This window comes from Equus asinus, chromosome 8, assembly GCF_041296235.1.
Source record: "Equus asinus isolate D_3611 breed Donkey chromosome 8, EquAss-T2T_v2, whole genome shotgun sequence".
NCBI lineage: Eukaryota > Metazoa > Chordata > Mammalia > Perissodactyla > Equidae > Equus > Equus asinus.
In genome coordinates, this window is record NC_091797.1 from 84,671,747 (window position 1) to 84,698,004 (window position 26,258).

The following is a 26,258-nucleotide window of genomic DNA, read 5'->3' on the forward strand; positions in this document are numbered from 1 at the left end:
TTTCCTAATTTCTGTCTGTGGCATTTATGCTTGACAGGACAGCCCAGTGGCAAAGAGACTCTGGAGCCACCCTGCCTGGGGTCAAGTCCCACGTGAGCCACTCAGAGCTGCGTGACCTTGGGCAAGTTGTTTATCTCTCTGTGCCTCAATTTCCTCACGTGTAAAATAGGTACGATGATAGTACCTTCCTCGTGGGCTGTCGTGCAGTTTAAATGAGTTAACCTATGTGAAGTACTTGGAACAGAGCCTGGTCCAGAGTTGGTGCTCGGTGAGCATGAGCTGTTATCACTCTACCCACCCGAAATTCTCTCTACATTCCTCTCCACTCATCCAAATCATTCTTTTAAATGGTCAAGCCAAACATTTTACCTTCCATTACTATGCTGATAAGCTCAGTCTCAACACACATATTTACTCAGGGTCTCCATGTCCCATGCTCCAGGAAAACCAGGATGAATCAGACCCGGCCCTGCCCTTGAGACCTCAGTCAACTTGGGGAAACAGACAGACATTCCAATGAAGATCATCACCGTAATTTGGCAAGAACTGTGAGCTGGCATTACCCATTAAGTGTCCCCCGCATTGGATTTGGCCTCTCTCTCCTGACTCTCCTGAGGCTGTTAAACATCCCATTTGTACCGTGATATTTTGCAGCAAAGACAGTTGTTCTGTGTCCTCTGAATTGTTTCACACGTATATGCTTTGACTTGTTCAACTTGATGGAAAGGAACCCATTCTGGGACTGGGTCTTCTAATTCTGTCCCCTAATCCACTCCACTCCAATAACCACCTTTTACCTACAAGTATTTGGCAACTGCATATTAACTTGCGGTTCATCAGGATGTTTAAGCTTCTCTAGCAGAAAATTCCCAGGGCTTGGGAAGCGGGGTTTCTGGTCTGGCACGATTTTGGACTATTTAATTATTGCTGAGTTCTTTCCATAACGTCTTGGCATAAAAGGTAGGACACTATGCATATATAGACGAGCGGATTAGTAACAACAAAAATAATAGTGAATATTTAATGAGACTTTTCCGCATGCCAGGTACTAGACCAAGTGCTTCATATATTTCATATAATGCCCCCAGCAGCCCTAAGAAGCAGGTATCATTATTACCCCGCTTTGCAGTTGAGGAAACTGACATGCAAAGAAGGCCCAACAGAGCAAAGAGGAGGCAGCAGAAACTGGTTCTCTAAAAATCTGGGAAGGCAATGGTGGCAGCCGTTCTTCATTCCTCCACAGTGTTTGAAGGACTGGTTCCAAAATGAAATTTCTACATTCAGCCGAAAGGAAAGGAAAGAGCCTTGAGTTAAAAGGAAGAGCGAGACCCCTTCGTAAAAACTGCCTATTCAGACACTGTCATCCCACAGACTTCAGTCTCATTCCCAAGTTCTCCAAAACCGTAAAACCAGCATGGGTAAAACTAATAGAAAATATAAACCAACTAGTTTTTTCCTTCTGGAGTTTATACTGAAAGTTTGCAGAAATGCGTTGTTTCAGTAAGAGCTTAAATGAGAGAGTACCTCAGATCTAGGAGGAAGGAGAAAGGACCTAAAGAAATATACCCCATGCTGACAGGGGAGGGAAGAGAGCTGGGATCCATTTTATTTTTAAAACTTTAAGACACTGATTTCTGTTACTACCCTACTATTGTAAAATTCAAGCACAGAGGCTCAGAGGAACACCCGGGCATTCAGAGCTTGGGGATCTGGTTCGGGTTATCACTGGTTAAAAAGGCAAAGACGCACCAGATAGATACTCACTCATTCTCTAACACTAACTTCACCATAATCCCACTGCAAAGACAAGCAAAACTAGTTCTGTAGACTCTTTCCTGCTCCCTCCAACTCAAGCTGCCAGGAACTCCCACTATGCCTCAAACATAGAATGCTGAGATCAGGATTCTTGTTAAACCCAAAATAATGATGCATTCAGTGGTTGGCTTAGAAACAGTCTGGGGTCCCAAAAAAGGATCCTAAAAAGTGATGAGCGATCACAACAATTAAAATCAATTTCACTGCCAGAGTCTCCACGAGAATTCCTCGTTCATTCATCTCCATCTCTGAACATTTCATTCAACTTACTGGTAACAGATCTGGGGTCAATTTACCCAGCTCAGTACAGCAGCATCTGCAATTTCCTCCATGGTGTGAAGAGTGAGTAACAGCACAGGTAATCAACGGGTGTAAATAAAAACCTGTGATGCTGAAAACAGGGAGGGGAGAGAGCGCAGCTCAGGAAGAAACACCAAGTCCCTGGTGGCAACAGTGGTACCCCCAGAAAATGCCTTCCCCCACCTCCAGATGAATTTTGTAACTATATAGCAACAAAACTGCAGGGACTTCTAAGTAATTTCATCACTGCATCTCTTTTATTGAATTTCCAACTGATGATAATCTAATACATCCAGAGTCACCTACATCCAACAGGTGGAGTGAATTTCTAAAATTGATGCTGTAGGTTTCACCCGTAGGGCTGCCCATGGCAGAAGAGTCAAATCCAACAACAAGATCACATTAAAACATAGGATGAAAGAAAATCTTTCTGATTCCAACCCCAAATTGCCGTGGAAAAGGCATTAAAGTTCCCCCAAAGACAGAAATTCTCCCATTCCATCTTCCGGATAAGAAATACAGTTTTGTTTGCATGGACTTTTTTTTTATGAGAATCTTATTAAGCATTCTGTTGGGGCATGAACTGAAGCTCATTTTATGCTCTAGAGATATGTTTTGAACTAGCAAAGGTGAAATAGCGTATCTTCAAATACAGTAAGCAATATAAACACAATCCAGAGGAAAGGACCACGAGTAAATTAAATCAACAAATATTTATCGAGTGCCTGGGCCTTAACACTGAGATGCCCCTGTCGGAGAGCTCCCTTAAGTGAGCTTTCTGTGAGAAGCAGAAAGATGCAATTACAGTCTTCCTGAAAAATAAGCAATTAATCACACACAGCCTCAGATTAATTGCAATGCCTAAGATCCCCCACATCATTCTGCCTTTGCCCCTGAAATCTAATTCTCTCAAGTCCTCCTTGGCTTTCAGATCGATGAGCACCCCAAGCAAGCTTTCATTCTGATGGGGCCAGCCTACTACTAGCCAGAACTAGAACTCTCCACACACCTCCTTCCAGTTCGATTTGTGACCTTCACTGTGCCGTGTATGTCAAGGTTACGCTGCCCACTAACCACGCATCTTTAACATCAGGCCGCCACTTCTGCCCTGCTCTTCAGCGCCAGTGTAAAACCTCCCAGCCCTGCTGGGCCATTTCAAATCCATCCGATGGAACATTCAACAGCTAGTTAGCTTTCTGCCTTCCTCCTGTCATCTAGATTGCTTTGGGGTTGCAGAGCAAATTAGCCAGAAAGAGCCAACACTACCAAAATCCAACCCCAAATTTTAAACCCAGCCCCCAGAGAGGGAGAAAAGAAGGACCACCTCAACATCTTTCAACACAAAAATCTCTCTCAAAGTCAATCACAGCCCATAACCCTATTTCATGTCAAATGCCCCATTCCCCACAATTGTCTGAAATCTTTTCAGGAACACTACTGTCAAAATAGCACCCATGGGGAGACACCATCCAAGAACCAACATGACATCCCTTCAAATCGATATCTAAGCTGCAAGCACGATAAATCCAGAATGAATGCCGCCAAGGAGAAAATCAAATTCTGCTCATCTCCTAAGTGGGCAGCAACTAATTACCCAGCAGTACCCCAAGAGCCTCCAGGTGGGAAAGCCAGGGCACGGGGGGAATAACACAGCATCCAAGACCTTCCGGGGAACTTGCGCCTCTGAAGGCAGAATGTCACCAGATCATGAGAATGAAGCAAGACACTGAGCTCACACCCACAGAGGCGACTGCATTTTAGAGAAATTCCAGGAGGCTGGAAGCCAGGACCCTCCAGTCCCAAGTGCTATGTTAATGCATTTTTCCTTAGCTTTTTCAAGAATGGAGAAGGACCTATCAGGTCAAGAGGTTTACGGTGATATCTATACTTCCATTTTCTGGTCTCCTGGTTTGTTTGGGTTTTTTTCGCTGTGAAGCCCAGTTTCTGTGAATCAATGGCTCGGCTGCATCACGCTCCCCTCCCAGTAGCTCTCGGTAACGGGGCTTCCTCCGGCCACCAGTGCTCTGCCAGCTCAGATCCCTGATCTTGCAGCAGACTTCGAGCGGAGCCGAGCACCATCTATCTGTTAGAGCTCCGGCACAGCCACTTGCAGCGCAGCTAAACCCATCGGGAAACCTTTAGCTTGTGAGAGATGGTTTTTAGGAATCTTTAAATACAGCTAAGATAGCATCCCCCATCCACTCATCTGAGAAAAAGATGGATACACAGATGGGTAAATAGATGGACAGCTCATCTTAACACTGCACATTTCTCCTTCCACCCAAGATCTGCACTGCTCGTTATCTCCCAGTATCTCCTCCCCTCTAAAGAAGAGCGAAGACTGAAAAACTAAGCCGAAGTACCCAATTGACAATTACGATGCTACGGACGGGAAGAGGTACCTTAAACACAGCAAAATGAGAATATTCACAGTCTACCCGACCAAAGCCCAAACAGGTAAACTGCTTTCCAAACGCAGGCTGATTAATAGCTTCCCTCCACCGCACTCCCCCCACCCCCCCACCACCACCTTTGGGCTCCCTGCCTTGCATCAATGCAGGTCCCCTTAGAAAGTCAAATTTTCACTTACTCAGATCTACCAAGAATCCCCAGTGCCTTGCTATACGAAAACCCCACAAACGGCAGTTCTTCGCCCGAGAAACCTGAGGGGTTCAGCTGGCACGGAGAGGATGAAACCCACGAATTCTTCTCTGGTTCATCAAAATTGGAGGTGTCATCATCAGACTTGAGGGTGGGAACGAACGGGGGAGGAGCTGGTTAAAGAAAAACAAGAAGGGGGGGGTGGTAAATTCACACGGGTTCAACACTGTTGCGGAGAAAATCGTCTTACTCCTTCCGCGTTCGCGAAGGCACTGCAGCGCCGGCTCTCAATCTGGCTCACACAGGCAGACCCAGCCTCGGCGCTTACAGCAACAAGAGATTAACCCCTCCTCTGCCAACATGGCCACCAACCCGCAGACAGCCTTCCCTGCTGGGGTAAACGGAAGGATGAACTCAAACAGGTCACTTGGTGGAACGAAAGCACTTGGAGAACTCGTCTGAGCTGGATGCTCGGTCCTGATATTTCCAGAATGCTTCTACAGAGCATCGGCTGGCTGGTGCCAGCGTGCCAGATGACTTAAACCTATTTATTTTCTCTTCCAGCCACGTATAAATTATGAATATTTAGTGCTAATCACTGGAAGAAGATGGAATTTCTACATCTCATGGATCGACCGGAATGAGAGGAAGGTGCAGGAAAGATTTGGGAGGGATGTAACTCGTGTTAGGAGAGCACTGCAGTCTAGCTCATTCATATCCAGATGAGTATACTTGGAGCTCTTATTAACCACTTCTTTTTTAGTTGATTATCCCTCCTCCCCAGCTCGATCATGCCCCATGAATCCACCGCAGTTTAATCAGCATAATGAAACACCAGCCCAATAAAGTTCTTCGTGATGATTTACAGCACCCCTGCGTGTTGATGGTGGGAATGCACCGATGGACATCAGCGTCCTACCTCGTTAAGGCATGACTCCCGGCTATGAGCATCTTACATCTTCTCCACTTCCTGCAGACCTACTATGCTCTCTCGGTCGTCAGGGAGATGGACACTCGTCCATCAGTCACCAGGAGGCTGCCCATTGTGGTGGGCTCCCGGGGGTGTAGCCAGCCAGAAGCGTTACCATGGATGCCGGCTTAAGCGTCTGTGGCGGGCCAGCCCGGCGAGTTGGCGAGCTGGGCATCACATCGCCCGCAGTGCAGGCTTCATGCTCGCCACTCCGTGCGTGCTCTGGCTGTAACCCCACCTGGCCGCCTGCGTGGCAGGGGCCAATGCTGATCTGAGTGACAGAGCAGCATGAGTCACTCCCGGAGCTCCCTAGAGCGCCCCCTAGGACAGTTGTCACAGCCGTTCACAGTCCAGACTTCTTTTTAACTCCTTGTTATCTGGAAAAAGCTGTGTGCCACATATGAGCAGCAATCTGTTTTCTGCTTACAGACTGAAAAGAATCTGGCTGTTTCCAAAATTCCCCAATGACAACAACATCCGAAGCGGCGTTAGGAAGTAAATGGAGTGGTAAAGGGATGTGGAGGGGAGAGGAGTGGAAGCCAGAATGAGGACGTCTGGCTGCTCCCGGGAAGTGCAAAAGAACATTCTCAGAGCTTCAGGTGCAGAGACGAGGTCGGAGATAGAAAATGTAAAATGTGCACTACCGGAAAATTATTTAACACCTCCAAGCTCTCAAGAGAATTCAAATCTTCCCTGTTACTATCAGAATCTACTTGCTTAATACTTTAAAAATTAGCTGGTGGAAAGAAAAATTCCATTGAATGCTTCAGCCCACATCCCATGTGTACTTCCATCAACACAGGCTCAAATCCAGTCTGATTTCAATCACCCAATACATTTTTTTAAGCAAAAAGTTTTTAATGGAAATTACATTTGATAAAAATAAAAAAGAGAAGTTTTCCATCCCAAAATAAGGCAATGCAGATAAAGACTGAGGAAATGTATGGAGAGAGATTTGCAGATGATACTAATATGGAAGCATCATGGTTAATGGCTCACACTTTGAAATCTGGGTTCGAATCCTAGCTCCACCACTTACTAGCTCTGTGACCTTGGGAAAATCACTTAACCTCTCAGTCTGTTTCAACACAGGGATAACTTCCTCAAAGGGCTGTTGGGAGGTTTAAATGAAAAAAATCTATACACAGTGCTTAGCACAATCCTTAGCATAGAGTAAAAAGATTACCTGCTCTTATTACTATTGCTCACATAAGATACATGTTTATGACAGATCCTGCAGTTATTGAAAGCTAGTGAGATACAGCAAAATCTATGCTGAATATTCTTCTTTCCTGCACAAGGCACAGCCACACTCCTGTGGATGTTTGTGTTAATCATATCACTTCATTTCTAGCAAAAGTTTAATTCCCTTTCCATTATATATTAATTTATCTTTAGGAGACTAAAATAGAATTCCATTTCTGAGTAAGGAGTATGATTAATAAGGGGGTAGGAGCCACCCTCTGTGAAATAATTATGATTTACAAATTCCGTACTATAAAATAAGATTCCTCTTTAAAACTCCTTCATGCTCAAAGCTAGCCCATGTGGTCGGGATTAGAGAAAGGGCCAGATAATCTTCAATCAAAGGAAGGTGAAGTCAACATAAAATATACCAGCTGTAACAGGTGAGAAATTCACAGGACAGATTAAAAGCTAGGGATCTAAACCTCTAGACAGGTAGTGAGTTGAGTCCAGCAGGAAACTGTGAAAAGAACGGCTTCTAAGGGCCACATTTGAGCAGGGAAAAGAGCCACAGTCTCAAGCCAAAGAAAAGTGGGGGAAGTGGAAATTCTCTACCCACCAGAATGTGATGGATGCTCACCGTTGCCTACAGCCCTTTAGGGGGAAAGAAATAGAGTGGCTATTAAAATTGTAGTCCCAGGTGGGTGTGTGCATTTATAGTATCCTGCATGGTGTGGGAACTACAAGCCAAGAAACGGACATCAATACTGGTCCAGGATCACTGAGCCTTTAAGGCACTGGCAGACACAGGTGGAGAACAATTTGTAGGGGCACTTGCACAACTCAGGGCACACAGGACTCTCTTGCTCTCTCACACTCACACATACACAGTCCCTACTGAAAATGAGTTCACAATAAAAAAAGTAAAAACCAACAACTACACATAACAAGGAAAAAGAAATCACCTAAACTACCATGAAGAAGCATCAGCAGATACAAGAAATGGGAAAATTAGCCCTCCAAAGATCACAGATAAAAGAACGATCTAAAATGGACCAGAAAATTTAACTTATTATCAAGGTAAGTAAGTAGAAGTTCTAATAAAAGAACAAGATACTCTGAAAAAAGACAGAGCACATTGGAATCAAATACAACTCAAAAATGAACAGTATGGTTATTGAATTTAAAGTTTACAACTCGCTGGATGTGTTAAATAGCAGATTAGATACAGCTGAAGAGAAAATTAGTGAATGAGCCATTAGATCTGAGGAAATCACACAGAACCATGCTTCTCAAAGTGTGATCTGTGGACTGGCAGCACCAGCATCACCCAGGAGTTGGTAAGGAATGCAGGATCTTAGGCTCTACCCCATGTGCACTGATTCAGAACCTGCATTCTAGCAAGACCCCCAGGTGATTCCTGAGCACACTGCAGTTGGAGAGGTGCTCATACAGAATGCAATACACAGAGACAAAGAGACAGAAGCCATGAGAGGTTAGGAGACAGAGAATGAGAAGGTTCAATACACATCTAATAGGAGCACCACAAAGAGAGAGTAGAGAACTAGCTCAAAATCTGGATGCCACATTTTAAAGGATTATGCAGTCTAAAGACTACCAGGTGTGTGACCACATCTATCTTGGGGGCCTAATTCTCCTCTTTCTTGTATCTTATACATGTCCCTTTTCTGATCCTCATAAAATACCTTTTTTTTTTTTTTGCTTTAAAAAAGGTATTAAGTCATTGAAATCATTAGATGTGCACCTGTGCTGACGGAGGTATATACTGCACCTGAGAACATAGCATAGCACCAGGCACATAGTTGGTGCACAATTAATATTTGCTGAACAGCTATTTAATTAAATGCCTAGAAATGGCTCTTGCAGAGAGAGCACCTAGCATAACACAGGCCCATGAAGAAGTTACTTGGTGTTTGAGTTAAATGAAGAGGCTTTAAAAGTGGAAATTGTTCTGTCTGAAAAATATGTTAATGAGTGCCTATATTAATATTTTCTGATACAGTATTATGAAATCATCTCAGCCCCTCCACATACCCACCACATTCAATAATGACAAATAAGGAGTCATATATTAAGATCCATTATTCATTGGTAAAAGCCACTAAGAAAAAGGAAAAAAATCTTTCCCTATATATTTTTTAAATAAATCAGCCTGTGCTTGAGGTCGCGTCAGGACACATCCTCCTTAGTGGCAGGGGCTATACAAGTAAGTTCTGGAGGGTTTTTTTTCCTCAGTTATAAGATAGATGGCAGAATAAGGCTTTCAGAAACAAAGAGCTATTTTAAGAGCTGTAGTTAATCTCTCGCCTATAAATTCTCTTTTTTCTTTATCCTGACATTCATTAGAAGCTTTTGGGGGGAAAAAAACTTATTGCCTTCAAAAATATTCAAAAAAATTTAAAAACAAGGAAAGGAGAACCAAATGGATTTGTCCTCTTGGTCCTACTTCTTTCTAACATGCTCCATTGAGCTCCATTTACCTCATTTCCACATTTAATTTTTCAGCATACCAGACAAACACTAATATTAAAAACATAAAAGATTTTCTAATTTTGGTATAGTGTTTATGATCTGCTTGCTCCACAGGAACACAAGCTCCGTGAAGGGAAAGGCTATGTTGTGTTCACCATTATATACCTAACACCCAGAATGGTACCTGGCTGTCCTTATTCAATGTTTACTATCTACTTTGTTAAAGGAATGAATGAATACCAAGAACCTTAGATGTGGGATAATTTCTTAGACCTGATGGGTTATTTCAAGGAATATGCCACTTTAAGAAACCCAGAGTACCCAATTTAGTCATGAAGAATTGGCACATTAAAAACAAAGCAAAAACCTGAGCCTAGATATAGCTCATAAAACTCCTATGACTTTTAATCATCACTATGGGTTACAGACACTGGTGCTGAGTTGTGTGTGGCAGAAGTTGAAGATGAATAACAACCAACAAAGGGTCATAAAGGACAAAGGCACATGAACAAATATTGTGTAATGATATAACGAATCAGGACTGTGCCTGGAACACAGTGGGCATTCAATAATATTAAATCAAAAATATTTTGAACTTCATTCTATCTACCATGATGCCCTATTACCTTTTTAAAAAAAGTACTTAATTGATTAATTAGGTGTTATGTTCAAACCTAAAAGGCAAGCCACCAAAAAATTAGCTATCTTCCTGTTCCTTAAAATCTGAGGCACCAAAGTGATTGCATTTATCTACATTTTGAAGACAGAACTGCAAAATAAGTGAAGGGGAGGCTATTTATGTCGTTTAGAGGTCAAGATGTGGATGTGAAAAGGAGAGAATACATAAACAGAGTGATGGCAAGTTTTGCTAATGGGGATACAGTGAGTTTTGTGTGTTCCTGCAAGAAAGTGTCATGGAGGTGATTGAATCTCAAGAGTTGGTTAAAAGGCATCTTCGTGAGCTGAGTGCAGAAGAGTGCTACTTTACAAAAGCCACAGAACAGTAGCTCAAGAGAGCTGCGAGTAAGGAGGCTGAGAGGTAAATGAAAATGAAATCTTGGCTGGACCTTGAAAGGGTGGGATCCCTGGATTGGATTGACAGAAGGGATTATTAGCAAGAGTTTTAGAGTGCTGGGTTGATGTCAGTGCCAGAGACTGATACAATCGTTTCAGTAGTGATGGTCGGAAGAAGTCAATTCTAGAAACCTCTAAAGGACAAGTCTACAATAGTCAACATGACACATTCTATACGAATTCTATATAAGGAAGTAATAACAGAAACAGAGAGGACGTGGATTAACAGGAGATAGGCTATAGAAAGATGTGGCAAAATGTGACAATTGATGCAAGAGCAGAGATTTCAGGAATATCAACGACCAACTCCTATCATGGGAACAACTCCCAGAGAAAAAGGATGCAACAGAAAGAGCAAGATATCCAACATTGGAGATCTCATGGGAATGAACCAAGAGAATAAGTTAGGGGATGGGCACATAAAGCCAGTTCCTAAATATACCTCAGGAATTTAGCCCATGAGATCAGATTATATTCCCTAGAGACTTAGGCAAGTCCCCTGCTTTCTCCCCTTTGGGGAGGAAGTGGTCAGGTATAACTTGTCCAAACACCACACTGTATAAGAAATTCAAAAAGAAGACAGATCAGATCCAGTTTCCAACAGACTTAAGTAAATAAAAAATTATCGCATGTCTTTGCTTCTCAAGAATCATAAAAAGACTTTCAGGTCATGTTGATTTGGCTAGTGATAAATTTTTACAACGGTATCTTCAAAGTAAATGAATAAGGAAGTTAGGAGGACTAAAACATGCTTCAATCAATCAGTCTCAAGGATGCTAGGGTCTGGCTGCCAACAGCTAAGCAAAGTTCCTCTCTGGTGGCAGATAAGAGGTCTCAATGGAGTTGTGTGCTCTATCAGAATCTCTCCATTCTCAAAAGCCATTGTTCCTACAAGCCTGCTGAATATCAAGTTTTTGGTAAACATCTTATGTTTCCCCATGAACTTATACTTTTAGAGATGCTTTCCCTCAGTTCTGGATTGTACTTTAACCAGACTTCTAACATTTTAGCTTTACTTTGTTTTTCCCCTCCCTCTCGGTCTAGGTATTCGGTGACCTGTGAAACACTCAAAGGGAAATCTTTTCAAACCGCAACTAGTCATGACTGCATTTTTCTGCAAAGTTGGATTTAGATATATCCAGTTTTTCACCCAGGTGGAGGCCCCCAGAACATATTTAAATAGCAAAAGAGCTAGTTCATTGGCTTCCATTCCTAGGACCTGCTCACTCCAGGCCCCAACAACTCTCCCTCTCTGGACCGTCCCAGTTGAATTACCTACACCTGAGAACTCATCAAATTAGATTCATTCTTTGCTGCCCTCAAGATCTCTGTAGTATCCTTTTCTCTGACATTTTGTAAATTCATTTTTAAATTTTTATTATGAAAATTTTCACATGCCCAAAAGTAGTAAAATGAACTCCCAAGCGCCCGTGGACCAGCTTTAACAACTAGCAACTACCATTCTCATTTCATCTCACCCCCACCCCTATCTTGTTTGCATGTTTGTTCATTATTAAAAGCAAATCCCAGACATCACATTTCACCCATAATTACTTTGGTGATCTCTAACACAAGGTTTCTCAACTTCGGCACTACTGACATTTGGGATTGGAGAATACTTTGTTGTAGGGGGCTGTCAGATGTAGTGTAGGGGGTTTAGCAGTATCCTTGACCTCTACACACTAGAGGCCAATAGCACCTCAAGTCATGACAACCAAAAATGCCTCCAGACGTTGCCAAATGCCCCCTAAGGGACAAAATCACACTCAGTTGAGAACCACTGCTCTAACAGAGAAGGACTTTTAAAAAGCCATTACCACAACACCTTCATCACACCCAAAAAAATTAATAGTAACTCCTTAACCTTATCTAATACCATGTTTGTGTTCGATTTTCTCCAGTTGTCCCAAAAATGTCTCTTTACATGGGTTGGTTTAAATCAGGACCCAACCAAGGTTCACACATTGATTTGGTCAGTATGTCTCTTAATCTGTAAGACTGACCTCTTTTTTTTTTTTAATGCCCATTTATTAGTTTAGGAAATGAGATCACATGTCTCATAGCATTTCCCACATCCTGAACTTGGTTGACTGTATCGCTGTGACATTATTTAACATGTTTCTCTATCCCCCATTTTTCTATAAACTGGCAGTTAAATCCAGGGCCTTCCATACATTCATATTCAGTTCTTTTGGCAAGAATACTTCCCAGGGTGTGTTGTCTACTTACTATTGCACGACATTAGAGGGCACACAATTGTCTGCTTGTCTCCTTTCTTGTGATGTTAAGAATGATCCATGGCTTCCGATGATATCAGCCTGAGCCTTCCACCATAAAGTTCACTCCAATTTTTCACTTAATGATGTTAGAAGCCATTGATGATCATTGCCTAGAGCCATTATTTCATTAAGGGCTACAAAATTTTATCGTTCCTTTTACATTTATTAGCACATCAACTATTTGGTTACCGTAGAATATAGTTCAAATAGGAAAGCAGGATAAATGCCTGGTTCTTTCTCCATATTTAGCAACATGCAAGTAATGAGTTGGGGGGCCTTAGCAACCACCAGAAGTGACCAGTGAGATTTCTTTTTCTGTTATCATTATGAACTCATGAATTTTTATGTATTTGATGTGTTTCAACCCACTGCAGTCTTTTTGATATTTATATTGCACCATCTCAGGCCAGGAGAAGCTGCTCTGTTAGGTATTCTTGCTGGAATAAGTCAAATCAGAATCTATTTTGGCCTTCGGAGCTACTTTCCAGTTCACAGGAACTAGAAGAACAAGTACAAAACCACCACCACCATCAGCCCCTGAGGAGGCAGAGAGACAAATCCAGGATATGGGAATATTCTAGAAGACAACAACCTAGCTTCTTCATCAAGTAAATGGCATTGGGGGAAAAAAAAATATATATATCTCTCTATATATAGAGAGAGAGATATATATATGAATGTTCAGAATTTTGGGCAAGATGTGGAAGAGCTGAATCTCTCATACACTGTCAAATGGTACAACCACTTTGAAAAAGTTTGGCAGTTTCTTAAAAAGTCAAACATACACCTACCGTATGATCCAGCCATTCTACTCCTAGACACTTACCCAAGAGAAATGAATGCATATGTCCACAGACTTGCACACAAATGTTCACAGTTTTATTTCAAATAGCCAAAAACTGGAAACAACCCAGATGTCCGTGAGCAGCTGACTGGATAAACAAATTGCACTATATCCACACAGTGAACTAACTCAGCAATAGAAAGGAATTAACTATAATACGTGCTACAACATGAACGAATCTCAGACTTCATACGTTGAATGAAAGAAGCCAGACAAAATAAGTGCATATTGTTTGATTCAATTTATATAAAGTTTAGAAAATAACAAACTAAACTACAGTGACAGAAGGCAGATCAGTCATTGCCTGGGGACAAGGGAAGGGATGGCAGGGGAAGGAAGGGTTACAAAGGAGCATGAAGAAACTTTTGGGGGTGATAAATATGTTCCCTATCTTGAGTGTGGTGATGGTTTCACAGATGTATAGACATGTCAAAACTTAAACTGCACACTTAAAACACGTGTACTTACTGTATGTCTATTACTCCTCGATAAAGCCGTTCCAGTTCTTGGGAAGGGAGACTATTTTGTCCCCAATCCTTCCCTGGTCTAACGAGCTTCCACTCAGGCCCCTTCACCCCAGGAGGCAGAAGTGGTGAATAAACACATCCAGGCTCACCCTTTTACTCACTCCTTCCCCAAAAGAAGGAGGAGCTGATCTGACTCGTCAGAGCCGGACATTCATCCAGCCATGTTTTATTGGAAGACAAGGTTACCGTGCGTCGAAAACAAGAACTGGGCTCAACACTTCCTGTTCTATTTGCCTCCATCTAGATTTGACAGGCCACTCAGCCAAATGACTCCTAATTTCCATGAGGCCCACTGTGGCAAGGCCCCCCTGTCCATGAGGGAAGGCCCACCATTCTTCCCTGTTCGGTAGTGTGGGTGAATTTACCAGAGCGCTGCATCAAAGGTTAAGGAATGCTTAGCTTCCCAAGAATAAAGTGGATATTTTGGTCCCTATCTGGCTATCAGTTCTTTGTATGTGCTCTTTGTTAGTCAGAATTTTGAAGGACTGGAAGGGTGGGTCTTAGACCCCAAAGAACCAATGCTGCAGTTGAACGTTATCCTTTCTTTTCCATTACCAGGGATCAACAGAGTTGGCCACAATTATTTTCTCCGAAGTGCGACACTGAAAATCGTTTCCAAGCCTTCAGTCATGAACCACCTGGACCTCATACTTTGTCCTTAGGTTTTAATCTCTTTTGACTCCTGCCAACCGCCCTCTTTAGTTCTGTCCAGACTTCACCCTCAGAAAATGAGTGTAAATGCAATCACCACACTTCACAAAATTGACTAAAAAGTTGGCTGCTGAATATAGTCCCAGATGTTTAATATAATTTTGAATCTTTGGCCAAATCATTTCCATGTTTGCTTGGTTGTGAAAGGGTTTCCAGCAAGGGAGAATTTAAGGGTTGAGGACTCCAATTTATGGGCTCTCTAACAAACCTATTCCCTGTTTCCCCATCTTCTCTCAGGAAAGGCATTAATTTATCTCATTTAGAATTGATTTACCGAACTGGAATTTAGCATTGCATCACTGGCTTACACTAACAGGCACTATAAGAAGCAGTCTCAGGGAAATCCTCAGGGCATGTACTGGAGGCATGTGATCCATCATGTCACAAGGGGTCTCATTTATGGGGAATCCAATGATGAAATTCCTCAGGACTCGGGATCCAGAAAATTGAGTCTTTTCTGAGCCAACCACTCTGGATTTTTTCTCATGTTCTCCTTTTGCTTTGGCCACTAGAAGGCTGACAGTCTCAAATCCGTCCTCGTCTAACCACTTGATAGACTTTATTTCCTTACCCTGATCCTCCTTTCACCCAGATTTCTACATTTATTTATTTTTATCCTTTTAATTTTGCAATTATCTCTAAAATAAGCTGTCTCAACTTATCTTGGAATAGAGTAGAGTATTACATATTTTTAACATCTCTGGATGTAGCTTCTAAATTCAGACTAGAGGGGGGAAATCCCATAATCTTAATTCATAAGCATTTAGCTCTTTCTAGCCAATTTTCTCCTGCCAATAACTTAGTCTCTAAAAACAGAACAGCCCCCAAGAGACAGATAAATATTCACCTTTAAGACTATAACACCTACTGACTACAGTCTTCATCATTCCTTTTTTATGTTTTAGCAGGTGGTGCCCACACGATCCTGGCCTAGTAAGTTGCATTTCTGCCATCACTCCTGTAGCATCCCCTCTCTTCCTACCCTCCTCTCCCTTGTGCTAATTCCCCAAACAGCCCCAGCTCCTCTTGCTGACTTCCTCGTGCCCCTGAAGTGACTGGGTGGGTGTCTGACAGAGAGATACATTTAAGGGCCATCCAAAGCCAACAGAGAAGCACATCTCCCATCCTCCTCAAACCAATTGAGAAAACAAAACATGGCCAGATACCTGCTCGAATGATAGGAACTCCCAAACAAGCGGACCTTTAAAAAGCCCAAAACCAAAACACACACACACACGCATACACAATGCACAAGCTATTGAGATAATGCTATTCTAAAAGCAGAACACTGAAATAAATAACTGAAACATTCATATTATAGCCATATTAAAGCAAAGAGGGGTTTCCATTTGAGAAGAGAGCACCGCTCATCAGAAATCGGTGTCAGAGTGACAAATTCAAAGGATAAATACAGCAGGATTTTACAAAGAGTTCTTCATTTATTTCAATGATGCAGGAAAATAACCTGACCATAAAAACTTCTAAATTCTTGGGAGGCAGTATAACAATGTTGTTAAGAGTACAGCCTGTGCTGGTGTTACTATTACCATAGAATATTCTGGAAAGTTACATAAGAAACTGACAATCGCAGTTCACTTTAGGGAGAGGCACTGGACATGTGGTGGGAAGGAGACATTTCCTGTTTAACTTTCTGTGTCACTTGAATTTTTTTGGACTGTACTACTCTTTCAAATAAATAAAAGCTAAGAGAACTTGAAGTCAGGGAGACCTGAGTTTGACTTCTACCACTGGCAATTACTGGCTCCATGACCTTTGCTAAGTGGCTTCATCTCTTTAGGCCTCGTGATCTCTTCTGTACTGTGGGAATGATCATAGTACCTGCCTCACAGAGTTTGGGGAGGAGTAAATGGGACAAAAAGTGCTGTGCAGAGCTCCTGGCACATAATAGCTGCTCAATAAATGGCATGGCAACTTAATACATGCAGAAAAAGTGTTAGTGAAGAAAACTAAATCCATCCTTAATTAAGAGCAAATATGGGACAATAGTAAGTTGGGGGGTGGAAAGGCATAAAAATGCCATTTTACAACCAGCTATTTGCTGTCAGCAGAAGGAAATGAAGTTAAATCTTGAAAGATGTGAAGGATGTAAAGTCCATTTGAGAGAAAAGCTTTAGATTCCTCGAAAGCAGAATCTAAAATCCAGCTCTAATTTCTAAGCAATTCCATCCACCCATGAAAGTCCTTCGCCAAAAAGCAGTCTCCCCTTACTCTAAGGACAAAATGAGAAAGACCCCACAAAGATGAGCAAGAAACTCTAAGGCGGACAGATCTAATTTCCCCCCTCTTCAGGACTTCACAAATGCTAATATGCACAGTAAACTTATTCCTGGGGATCTTATTCAAATACAGCTTCTGACTCAGCAGGTCTAGGGTGGAGCCTGAGTCTCTGCACCTCTAAGAAGCTCCTAGGTGATGGCGATGCTGCTGATGCTGCTGGTCCATGGACCACACTCTGAGTAGTAAGGTCCTACTCATCCCAGGCAACAGCTCCACTGCTTGTTAGTAATGGCAGTCTTAAGGGATTCCAATTACTGTAGGATTATTCTCTTTCCTGGTAACAACCCAGGCAATTTCTTCCAAATCAATGGTTTTCAATTAGGGGCATTTGTGCCCCCAAAAGACATCGGGCAATGTCTGGAGACATGTTTGGTTGTCACAACTGGAGGGGAGAGGATGCTACTGGCATCTACGGGTAAAGGCCAGAGCTGCCATTACACATCTTGCAACTCACACAACAGCCCCCACAATGAAGAATTATCTGATCCCAAATGTCAATACTGTGATGGTTGAAAAACCCTGTTCTAAATAAACAGGAAATATGAATCAAGTCCTCTCAATTCACCCCTAGACTACAAATCCCGATTTTAGAAGTTGGGTCATCCATTTAACATTGTCCTTTCTCAGCCTAGATCCAAGGCATGGGAAGAAAGAACAAGATTCCACATGTGGGGAAGGGGTCACCAGACCATAGCCTATTTTTGTGGAAAATCAAGCATATGTGGTTCAGTGAGCCAGTAGGTGATCTATTAAGCATTAAACTTTCTACCATTTTGAAGTACAGCAATTGAATAGGACCACAGCTCTATGTAATCAAAAGACCTACAGCTTAAACTATAAGCTTCCAGAAGCCCAGAAAGATCAGGCTGGGTACCAGCAGACTCTTGCCCAATATCTGAAACATCACTGGAATTGCACAGCCCAGGACTGCTAATACACTTAAGAAACCCCCTACTGAAACTTGGACAGCAGCCTTGAAATAACGATAATAATAAGCAGCTAAAAACTCAACCTTACATCTGATCGTGTGAGGCTGCGATTGAAACATCAGGGTTAACGGACACCTGGTGACCCGTAAGTATGGCAGTAACTCATCACAGAGCTTTTGACTTGCTAGGAGAATAAGCATTCCCGAACTGGGTCAGATTCCTGGTTCAGGTGTGACTGCCCACAGCAACCCCACGGGGCAGGACCTGGAAGGGTGCAAATCCTCCGTCTGACCTCAGTGTCAAAGCCAAGGCATGTCCTAAGTTTCTCTCAGTAGACACTCCCAACTCTGTCATTCATAAATTTGCCCAGACCCTTCTTAAATTGCATTTATATATCCTGCCAGGACCACCTCTTGAGATAATGAGTTTTAAAAGATTATTCCTTGCTGTGTTAAGCAGCACTTCCTTTCATTGGTTGCAACAAGAAAAAGAAGAATTAGGAGTGAAACAGCAGAGAGGCTAATGTTGCTTTCATCAAGGGATGATCTTGTGTGTGGAAAGTGGAAATATTCAAAAGCCTAGAACTACAAGGCATTTACACAGCAACCAAGAACTCAAGAACTTTAATGAATTCAAGGGTTTTGGTTGATGAAAGTCACTCAACATGTGTTTACGAAAAACAGCACTGGACAAAGGGATAATTTCTGTTAGAGTCACCTAAGTAGAAAATAGCTCAAGTGACATGGAGTCCAACAATGTTTTCACTCACAAAACCCTGAGTTGATTGCAAATATGCAGGGATTGGAGGTAGCAAAAAACAGGAAAATCTACTAGGAGACACTGAAATGAATACCATGGCTTTCTGCACAGAGAGGCCACGGAACCACCAGGAAAAGGCACTAGCAATCCTCAGTGGGCACGAAGATCGCACCCATTGCCTGAGCTACATTAAGTATCTCAGTCAGGATTAGTCCCATTGACTGCAAACATTCTAACTGCAATATGGTTCCCTGGATTGACTCCTGGAACAGAAAAGGGACGAGTGACGAAACTGGTGAGACCCAAATAAAGTCTGAAGTTTAATTAATAGTAATGTACCAATACTAATCTTTGTTTTGACAAATGTGGAATAGTTATGTAAAATGTTGACATTAGGAGAAACTGGGAGAAGGGTATCAAAGAATTCGGTACTATCTTTGCAACTTTTCCATAAATCTAATATTATTCCAAAGTAAAAGGTTTATTAAAGTTAAAAGAAAGTTTTTTAAAGCAAACATATTTCATGACTCTTCACAGCCACTGTACTGGGAATTGGGAGTCAATAAAAACCATTAAGAACTTTAAGAATCAGGATTCAGGGCAAAGGAAATAAAACGACATTTTTCCAAAGAAGACGTACAAAAGGCCAACAAGTATACAAAAAGGTGCTCAACATCACTAATCATCAGGGAATGCAAGTCAAAACCACAATGAGGCATCAGTTCACACCTGTCAGGATGGCTATTATCAAAAAGACAAGAGATAAGTGTTGGCGAGGATGTAGAGAACAGGGAATCCTTGTGCACCGTTGATGGGAAAGTAAATTGATACTGCCACTATGGAACACAGTATGGAGGTTCCTCAAAAAACTAAAAATAGAACTACCATATGATCCAGCAATCCCTCTTCTGGTTACATACCTAAAGAAAATGAAATTCGTACCTGCAAGAGATACCTGTGCTATGTTCATGGCAGAATTATTCACAATAGCCAAGATATGGAAATCACCTAAGTGTCCATCAATGGACGAAGGGATAGAGAAGTTGTAGTGTATATATACACATACAATGGAATATTATTCAGTCTTAAAAAAGAAGGAAATCCTGACATTTGCAAAAACACGGATGAATCCGGAGCACATTATACTAAGTGAGATAAGACAGGCACAGAAAGAAAAAAACTGTATGACCTCACTTATATGTGGAATCTAAAAAAGTTGAATAGGAGCAGAGAGTAAAATGGTGGTTACCAGGGGCAGGGAGGTGGGGGAGATGAGGAGAACTTGGTCAAAGGGTATAAACTTGGAGTTATAGAGGATGAATAAGTCTAGAAATCTAATTTACAGCATGATGACTATAGTTAATAATACTGTATTGAATACTGGAAATTTGCTAAGAGAGTAGATTTCAGGTGCTCTTACCATACACACAAAAAAAGTAACGTAAGGAGATAGATATGTTAATTAGCTTGACTATAGTAATAATTTCACTACGTACATGTATATCAAATCATCATGTCATACATCTTAAATTATACATAATTTTTATTTTTAAAAATAAATTTTAAAAAAACGAATCAGGATTCAGTTGGGTAAGGAGAATTCCCTGATATGAATTGGGGCAGGGAGGTATGTGTTAAATATAAGGAAGAACTAAGTGGATATTTATTAGGATATGGAAAAATTAAGCAGATAGCCCTGGAAGGCATGGTGAGTCAAGTACAGAGGCTCTAAGTGTGAAGATGACCAAGACCATAGTGATCCATCACAAAGTCATGTCATCCCAAAGATAACCATGAACTTCCCAAAGAAGGGCCTCATGAGGGACAGCATGGGCCATATTCTACACTGACATGTATCCTCAATGGCACTATATAATTTAAAGAACAGTCGTTACACTTGCAAGCCCAATAAGCCTAAAATCTATAAACAGCCTGAAAGGAAAAGACTAGAACAAAATCAGAATTCTGACACAACACCAAAAACAACATCAAGGTTTACTAAAACACAAAATAAAGTTACTCAGGTAATTATATCACCATTCATTGACTTACTTGAGTGGAGATATGTTGTTAGACATAATCAGCAAGCGCATGCATGAAAAAATTAACTGCTTATTCAAGACGATTACAGAGATAAAGAGGCAAGGCAAGAAAAAATTAAGTATTTGAATAGCATCTAAAAGAAGTTGTATCAAATCTTTCTAAAAGCATAAAAGACTGCAATGAAAATATATTGCTGATTAAAAGCTCTGAACCTTGGAGATTTTGGGGGTGATGGCTAAAGAACAGATAAATAAAGCAATGTGGCTACCAGAAGAAAAAAAAAGTTGCCAAGACAGATTTATAGAAATACGGCCTACTTAAATGTTTTGGCAAGAGGTTACAGAAACCATCAAAATGGCTTTCAACTGGACAATCGTGGATCTTAACCCAACTCACACATTCCAGCTGAAGTCCCAAGAGGTCATAATTACAAATATGGCTCCAACTAGAAGCCTGGTTTTGACACCTAGAAATGGGTTCCATTTCCCCACCTCCCCCCATCACCAAACATAAAACACACAAACAGGCCAATTGCTTTCCTACTGGCTCTAATCTACGCTAATCATCGGGTCAGGTCATTAGATCACGTTCAATGAACAACACATCCAAGAATAAAAAACGTTTACAAAAATAACCAGTTTGTTAAAAAAAAAAAAAAAAGCAAGCATCTTGGTTTTGTTGATAATAAATCAAGTGTCTGTTTTTAATGAATTTAGTTTGCACTAATTGATTACAAAGTGATGTATAAACGAATCCACTGTGCCTATACATTATAGGTTTCACACGTTTGTGAGCAAAGACAAATATTTTAGAAGGAACTGAACGAACCCAGAAAGGAATTTATGGTTTAATGCAGGCTTGGCCATAAGTAGAGCAACCTGGACACTTTGTCTAATCTCCAAGTCTTTTTCTTAATCTGTGAATGAAATACCTAGGTCCACTTTTCCTCTGGGAAGAAACTCTGTGAAACCAAAGGACAATCTTCAAACTCCATCAATCTGTACCTCTTAACTTCCCGACGGATGATATTCTAAAGGCCACATAAACAGAGTTTGATGAATGACCCAGTTCTATGCAAACGATTTTAAAGTAGAATTATTACTCAAAGACAGCTGCATCATTAGCCTTTTCTATTCCCGTAGATAATTAAAGCCCTTATTTATATAATTTATGCGAGTTTCTGTAGGCCAGAATAATTTCAGATCGTTCCTACATGTTTCTTAATCCCAAAACAAGAATTTAAGGAATGGGGTTCTACTTACAGTTACGAATGCTATTCCAGTCGATTCTAGAGAAGAAAGGATGGCAGCAAAGGCCTTCAAACTTCAGTCTCTCTTTCTGGCCACACAACAAACTCTGAATCAGATCGAGTAATTCACTGCTAACTTTGGGGTCATCTGGAAACTTCAAAAACCGCTATTCCAAAAAATAAAATAATCATTTCCTTAGTAAATTCAGCTTCTCATGTCCCAAAGTTAAGAAAGTATTTCCCATATATGCAAGTTTCTTTTCTTTTTAAAGAAGGAAGTTTTGTGCCCTCTTAACTTTGGACCAAAGGCATGTTCCCAAAATAAATGTCCTGTTCACATGAATAGGCCTAGTTCCTTCACAAGGGTTCGATATTCTTCATGACTTGACCCCGATCCCCTCTCCTGTCTCATCTCGCTACACTCCCCATCTCGCTCTTTGCTGTCCAACAATGATGAGCTATTTAAAGCTTCCTGAACAAGTCACGCTGTTCTCTCTGCCTAGAAATCCCTCCCCAACCCAAGCCCCCACCTTGCCTTCTCTGCCTACCTCTTCCACTCTATCACTCCCTCCTCCATGCTCTTTCTGTACAGTCATGCACTGCATAACAATGATTCAGTCAATGACAGACCACATGTACGATGCTGGTCCCATAAGATTAGTACCATATAGCCTAGGTGTGTAGTAGCCTATACCTTCTAGGTTTGTGTAAATGCACTCTATGATGTTCATACAATGATGAAACTACCTAGCAACACATTTCTCAGAACACATCCCCATCATTAAGTGACGCATGACTGGACTCTACTTTTGTGTGTAAACAATGTATTTTGATTTCACTGTGATGATGGAGAAAGAAGGCAGAGAGAGCCTTCTTCATATTGCTCATCACCGTAAACTCAGTACTAATAGTAACTAGTGGAATTCACTCACTATTGAATGAGTGGATTGAAATGAGGGAAATAAATTAGCCCCAAGAATGATCTAAGGGGAAGCTTAAACTCAAGAATAAAAAATAACATATGTATATATTAAGCATATATATAAAATAAACATAAAATATGTATTAAGCATTCCAGAAAGATTAAATTGGGTAAGATAAAAACTTGTGAAATAAGGTCTCTTTTTCCTTTTGGTTGAAACTGAAACACATCCATTTATCATATCCTTAAGAAATGGGCTTAGTATAGTAGAAAGTACAGTTATGAGAAAATGGTTTTAATTCTACTTTGTATATTACTGTACTTCTAATTCATGTCCTCATTCAATTTTACTACCATGTTTGATAGCCCCTAGTACTAAGAAGCAGTACAGCATAATATCAAGAGCATGGACTTCAAAGCAAGACTGCCTGTGTCATTTTGGGTAAGTTACTTAACCACTCTGTGCTTTGGTTTCCTCATCTGTAAAATGAAAATAATAATATCTACCTCACAGGGTTGTTTGAGGATTAACTGTCAATAAACTATATTTCATCAATTCACATTTATTCACATTTAACAGTTCTGAAGTCAAAACGCTTTTTTTAATCAATGAAATATCACAGATTAATTGGCAGCGGGTTTTTTTTTTTTAATGGTACATAAAGTAATGGCTTACAATTACTGGCAGCTGAGAGTCAATGAAATTCAATTAATAAAATGTTTAGAATGGTTTTTGGCACAAAGTAAGTGCTACATAAGTATTTGCTATTGTTACTATCCAGGACTGCTGGTTGACATCATCAATGTTCATTCACAATTTTTAAATGATCTTTCTCAACATTACTTCAAACATTACTTCTTTACCTGGAAATTCATGATGTTATTGAAGGTTCTGGCTGAGGTCCCCTCAGTGAATGGGGACCTTCCATAAACCATCTCATAAGCTATGACTCCCACCGACCACCAGTCACAGCCTAGGCTGTAGACGCCTTTTCCGTCCCCGTTCATCACAGTCAGTACTTCAGGGGCCATGTAATCTGGGGTCCCGACTGGGAGTCTGGCACTCACCTGGAAACCCACAAATAAAATGAACACAGCAAACTTTCAATTATCCTCAAATAGATTGTCAACAGCCACATTTCAGACACAAGCTGATTTGCCACTGATTACTATTCTCCCAGGCACTTAAACCTTCTGTCAAGTGGCACACCACCAGGAAATGCAAACGATTTACTAATTAGAAAAAAAAAAAGTACATAATATAATCCAAAGGCAAAGGGGCAAGTGTTGTTGCTAATATACACCCTTTGGTTACACAAATGAGAGTTCCATATATACCTGGAATGAAATGTGTCTTTCCTGATACATTACTGATATGAAAAAACGTCTCTTACTTATGAAAACAGTAAAATGACAATAAATCCCAAAGATGAATCTCTAAGATCAATCTACCCATTATTGAAAATCTGGCAGCTAGCTGGCAACACAATATTACAAACGTGTTGTATCTCAAGTTTCAATATTTGGAATCAAGATTCTACTTCGGCCTACCCACAGGGCAAGGCATGATAAATAACTTACACCAAGGGCCAAATGTTAATGAGTTCCTTTTGCTCAACCCCGACTCCTGTTCCTGTGGTTTCCTCCCCACTATTCAGAAATCCAGGGCCTTCCCATTGAATGGCGCCCAAGCACCTGACCCTAGCAAAGAAAGATTAGGACATGTAGGAGCTTTTTATGAAGCTAAATACATTCCATTTAAAGAACTGTCCTTTTTTTCTGAGAATTTGTCCTTCCGACTGTTTTAGTGTTTGCATGCCTTTTGTTTCCTGAAATGATGCTGATGAAAGAAATAAGTTTTCCATCCCTCATCTCAACCTCTCACTAGGCAACCTAGTAAGCTGGCAACCTTTTCGCCTTCAAGATTGTTTTGAAGTTTCACTGAGGCATAAAATTTGAAGTCTAAGGATCATCTCTCTAACTTCTTCCCCATCAAAACAGAGAGGGCCTGATGTTAGTCATATACTGTGTTGACCAGTTGCCCAATAACCCTGCATCTAAAAAGGCTTCTCACACGTCGGCAGTTACATAGTGCAAAAGAACTTTCTCCCCATTAAAGGCTGCTACGGGCCCCTGAGTGAGCCGAGAGACTTTATAGGTATGGCCACACATTTTTAAGGCTGGGCTTTACATAAAGAAAGTCAATTTGCTTTGCTTTGATTTGATTGGGGATTGAGAGGAAAGTGAATGTTTATAGAGGACATTATGATGTCTCCTTTCCCAGTGATGAAGACCCCAGACCTTCCAGTCTGTAACTTTAACCTTTTCCATTCCTCTGCCTCAAAGACCATTGTTATAGGAAACAAACTCATTTTCCCTACTCCCTTTTTTCTTTTCACCCCTTTACTGAGGCCCACCGTAGGTTCTTCCAAACCCTAAACCCAGAAAGCAGTGTGACACTGTTATTCCTGACACAGTCATCCACTGCTTTGGGCAGTAGGATTTCCACTGCAAATTTCCACTTGGGAAAGCTAGATGGTCACACTACCCAGGAAACCCACAGGCAGGTCTGTGTTGATGGACAAAAGTGGGGAGAAAGGAGAAAATATTTGGCCCAAGACAGAACCACAGGGCACCTTAAACTTGAGGAACTAAAAGTAGCTTAAGTCAAGGGGAAGTCTTGACGTCAGGAAGCCTGAGCCAACTCATCTGTCTTTTCATCTGTGTATAAATGTTAACGAGCTCGGCACAGGATTAAGATTCAACTCCAGGGTTTTGGTAAAAACCCTCAATACTGACAATGGGTAATAGATATTTTTTAAATGACAAAATAAGAGAAGAAAAGCTCTAACATCCCAGTTTGACTAGGTATTGGTAATGTCACTGTACGCTGATTAAATGCTTACCCTTTATGCCTAATTACCTTGCAGAACTATTAATACACAATCATCAAATACGCATCATTTGCACTTGCTGGATTTTATCACCACACTAGATTGAGAATATTCAGTTCCTGTTTGCAGCCACAGGGCTTGGTTCCTTGTTGACAACCTTGAAAGGAACTTGACTAGGTCATGTTTACCAGCATGACCTGGCAAAGGGTATAAATTGTCAATGCCTCATTTTCAAACTAACGATTAGATTTACCAAAGGGAGTCTGATAACTCCCCAACTAATTCTTGCCCCGTAACAGATATGTGCTGATACACATTTACATATAATCATTTTGTAATTTTATAAATTTGAAAGAAAAATACTC

The 26,258-nt window shown here is 41.1% G+C and overlaps 1 protein-coding gene across 13 annotated transcripts in view; it reads right to left on the bottom strand.

Annotated features, from left to right (window-relative positions):
• CIT (citron rho-interacting serine/threonine kinase) overlaps nucleotides 1-26,258 on the bottom strand; it is a 154,492-nt gene that overhangs the window by 93,422 nt on the left and 34,812 nt on the right. For all 13 annotated transcript variants that reach the window (XM_070516170.1, XM_070516169.1, XM_070516168.1 and 10 more), the window contains 3 exons: nucleotides 23,864-24,067; nucleotides 22,091-22,244; nucleotides 4,706-4,889 (listed from right to left, as the gene is read on the bottom strand). In XM_070516170.1, the coding sequence (XP_070372271.1) occupies nucleotides 4,706-4,889; nucleotides 22,091-22,244; nucleotides 23,864-24,067 (542 nt within the window). The remainder of the gene's footprint in view (nucleotides 1-4,705; nucleotides 4,890-22,090; nucleotides 22,245-23,863; nucleotides 24,068-26,258) is intronic.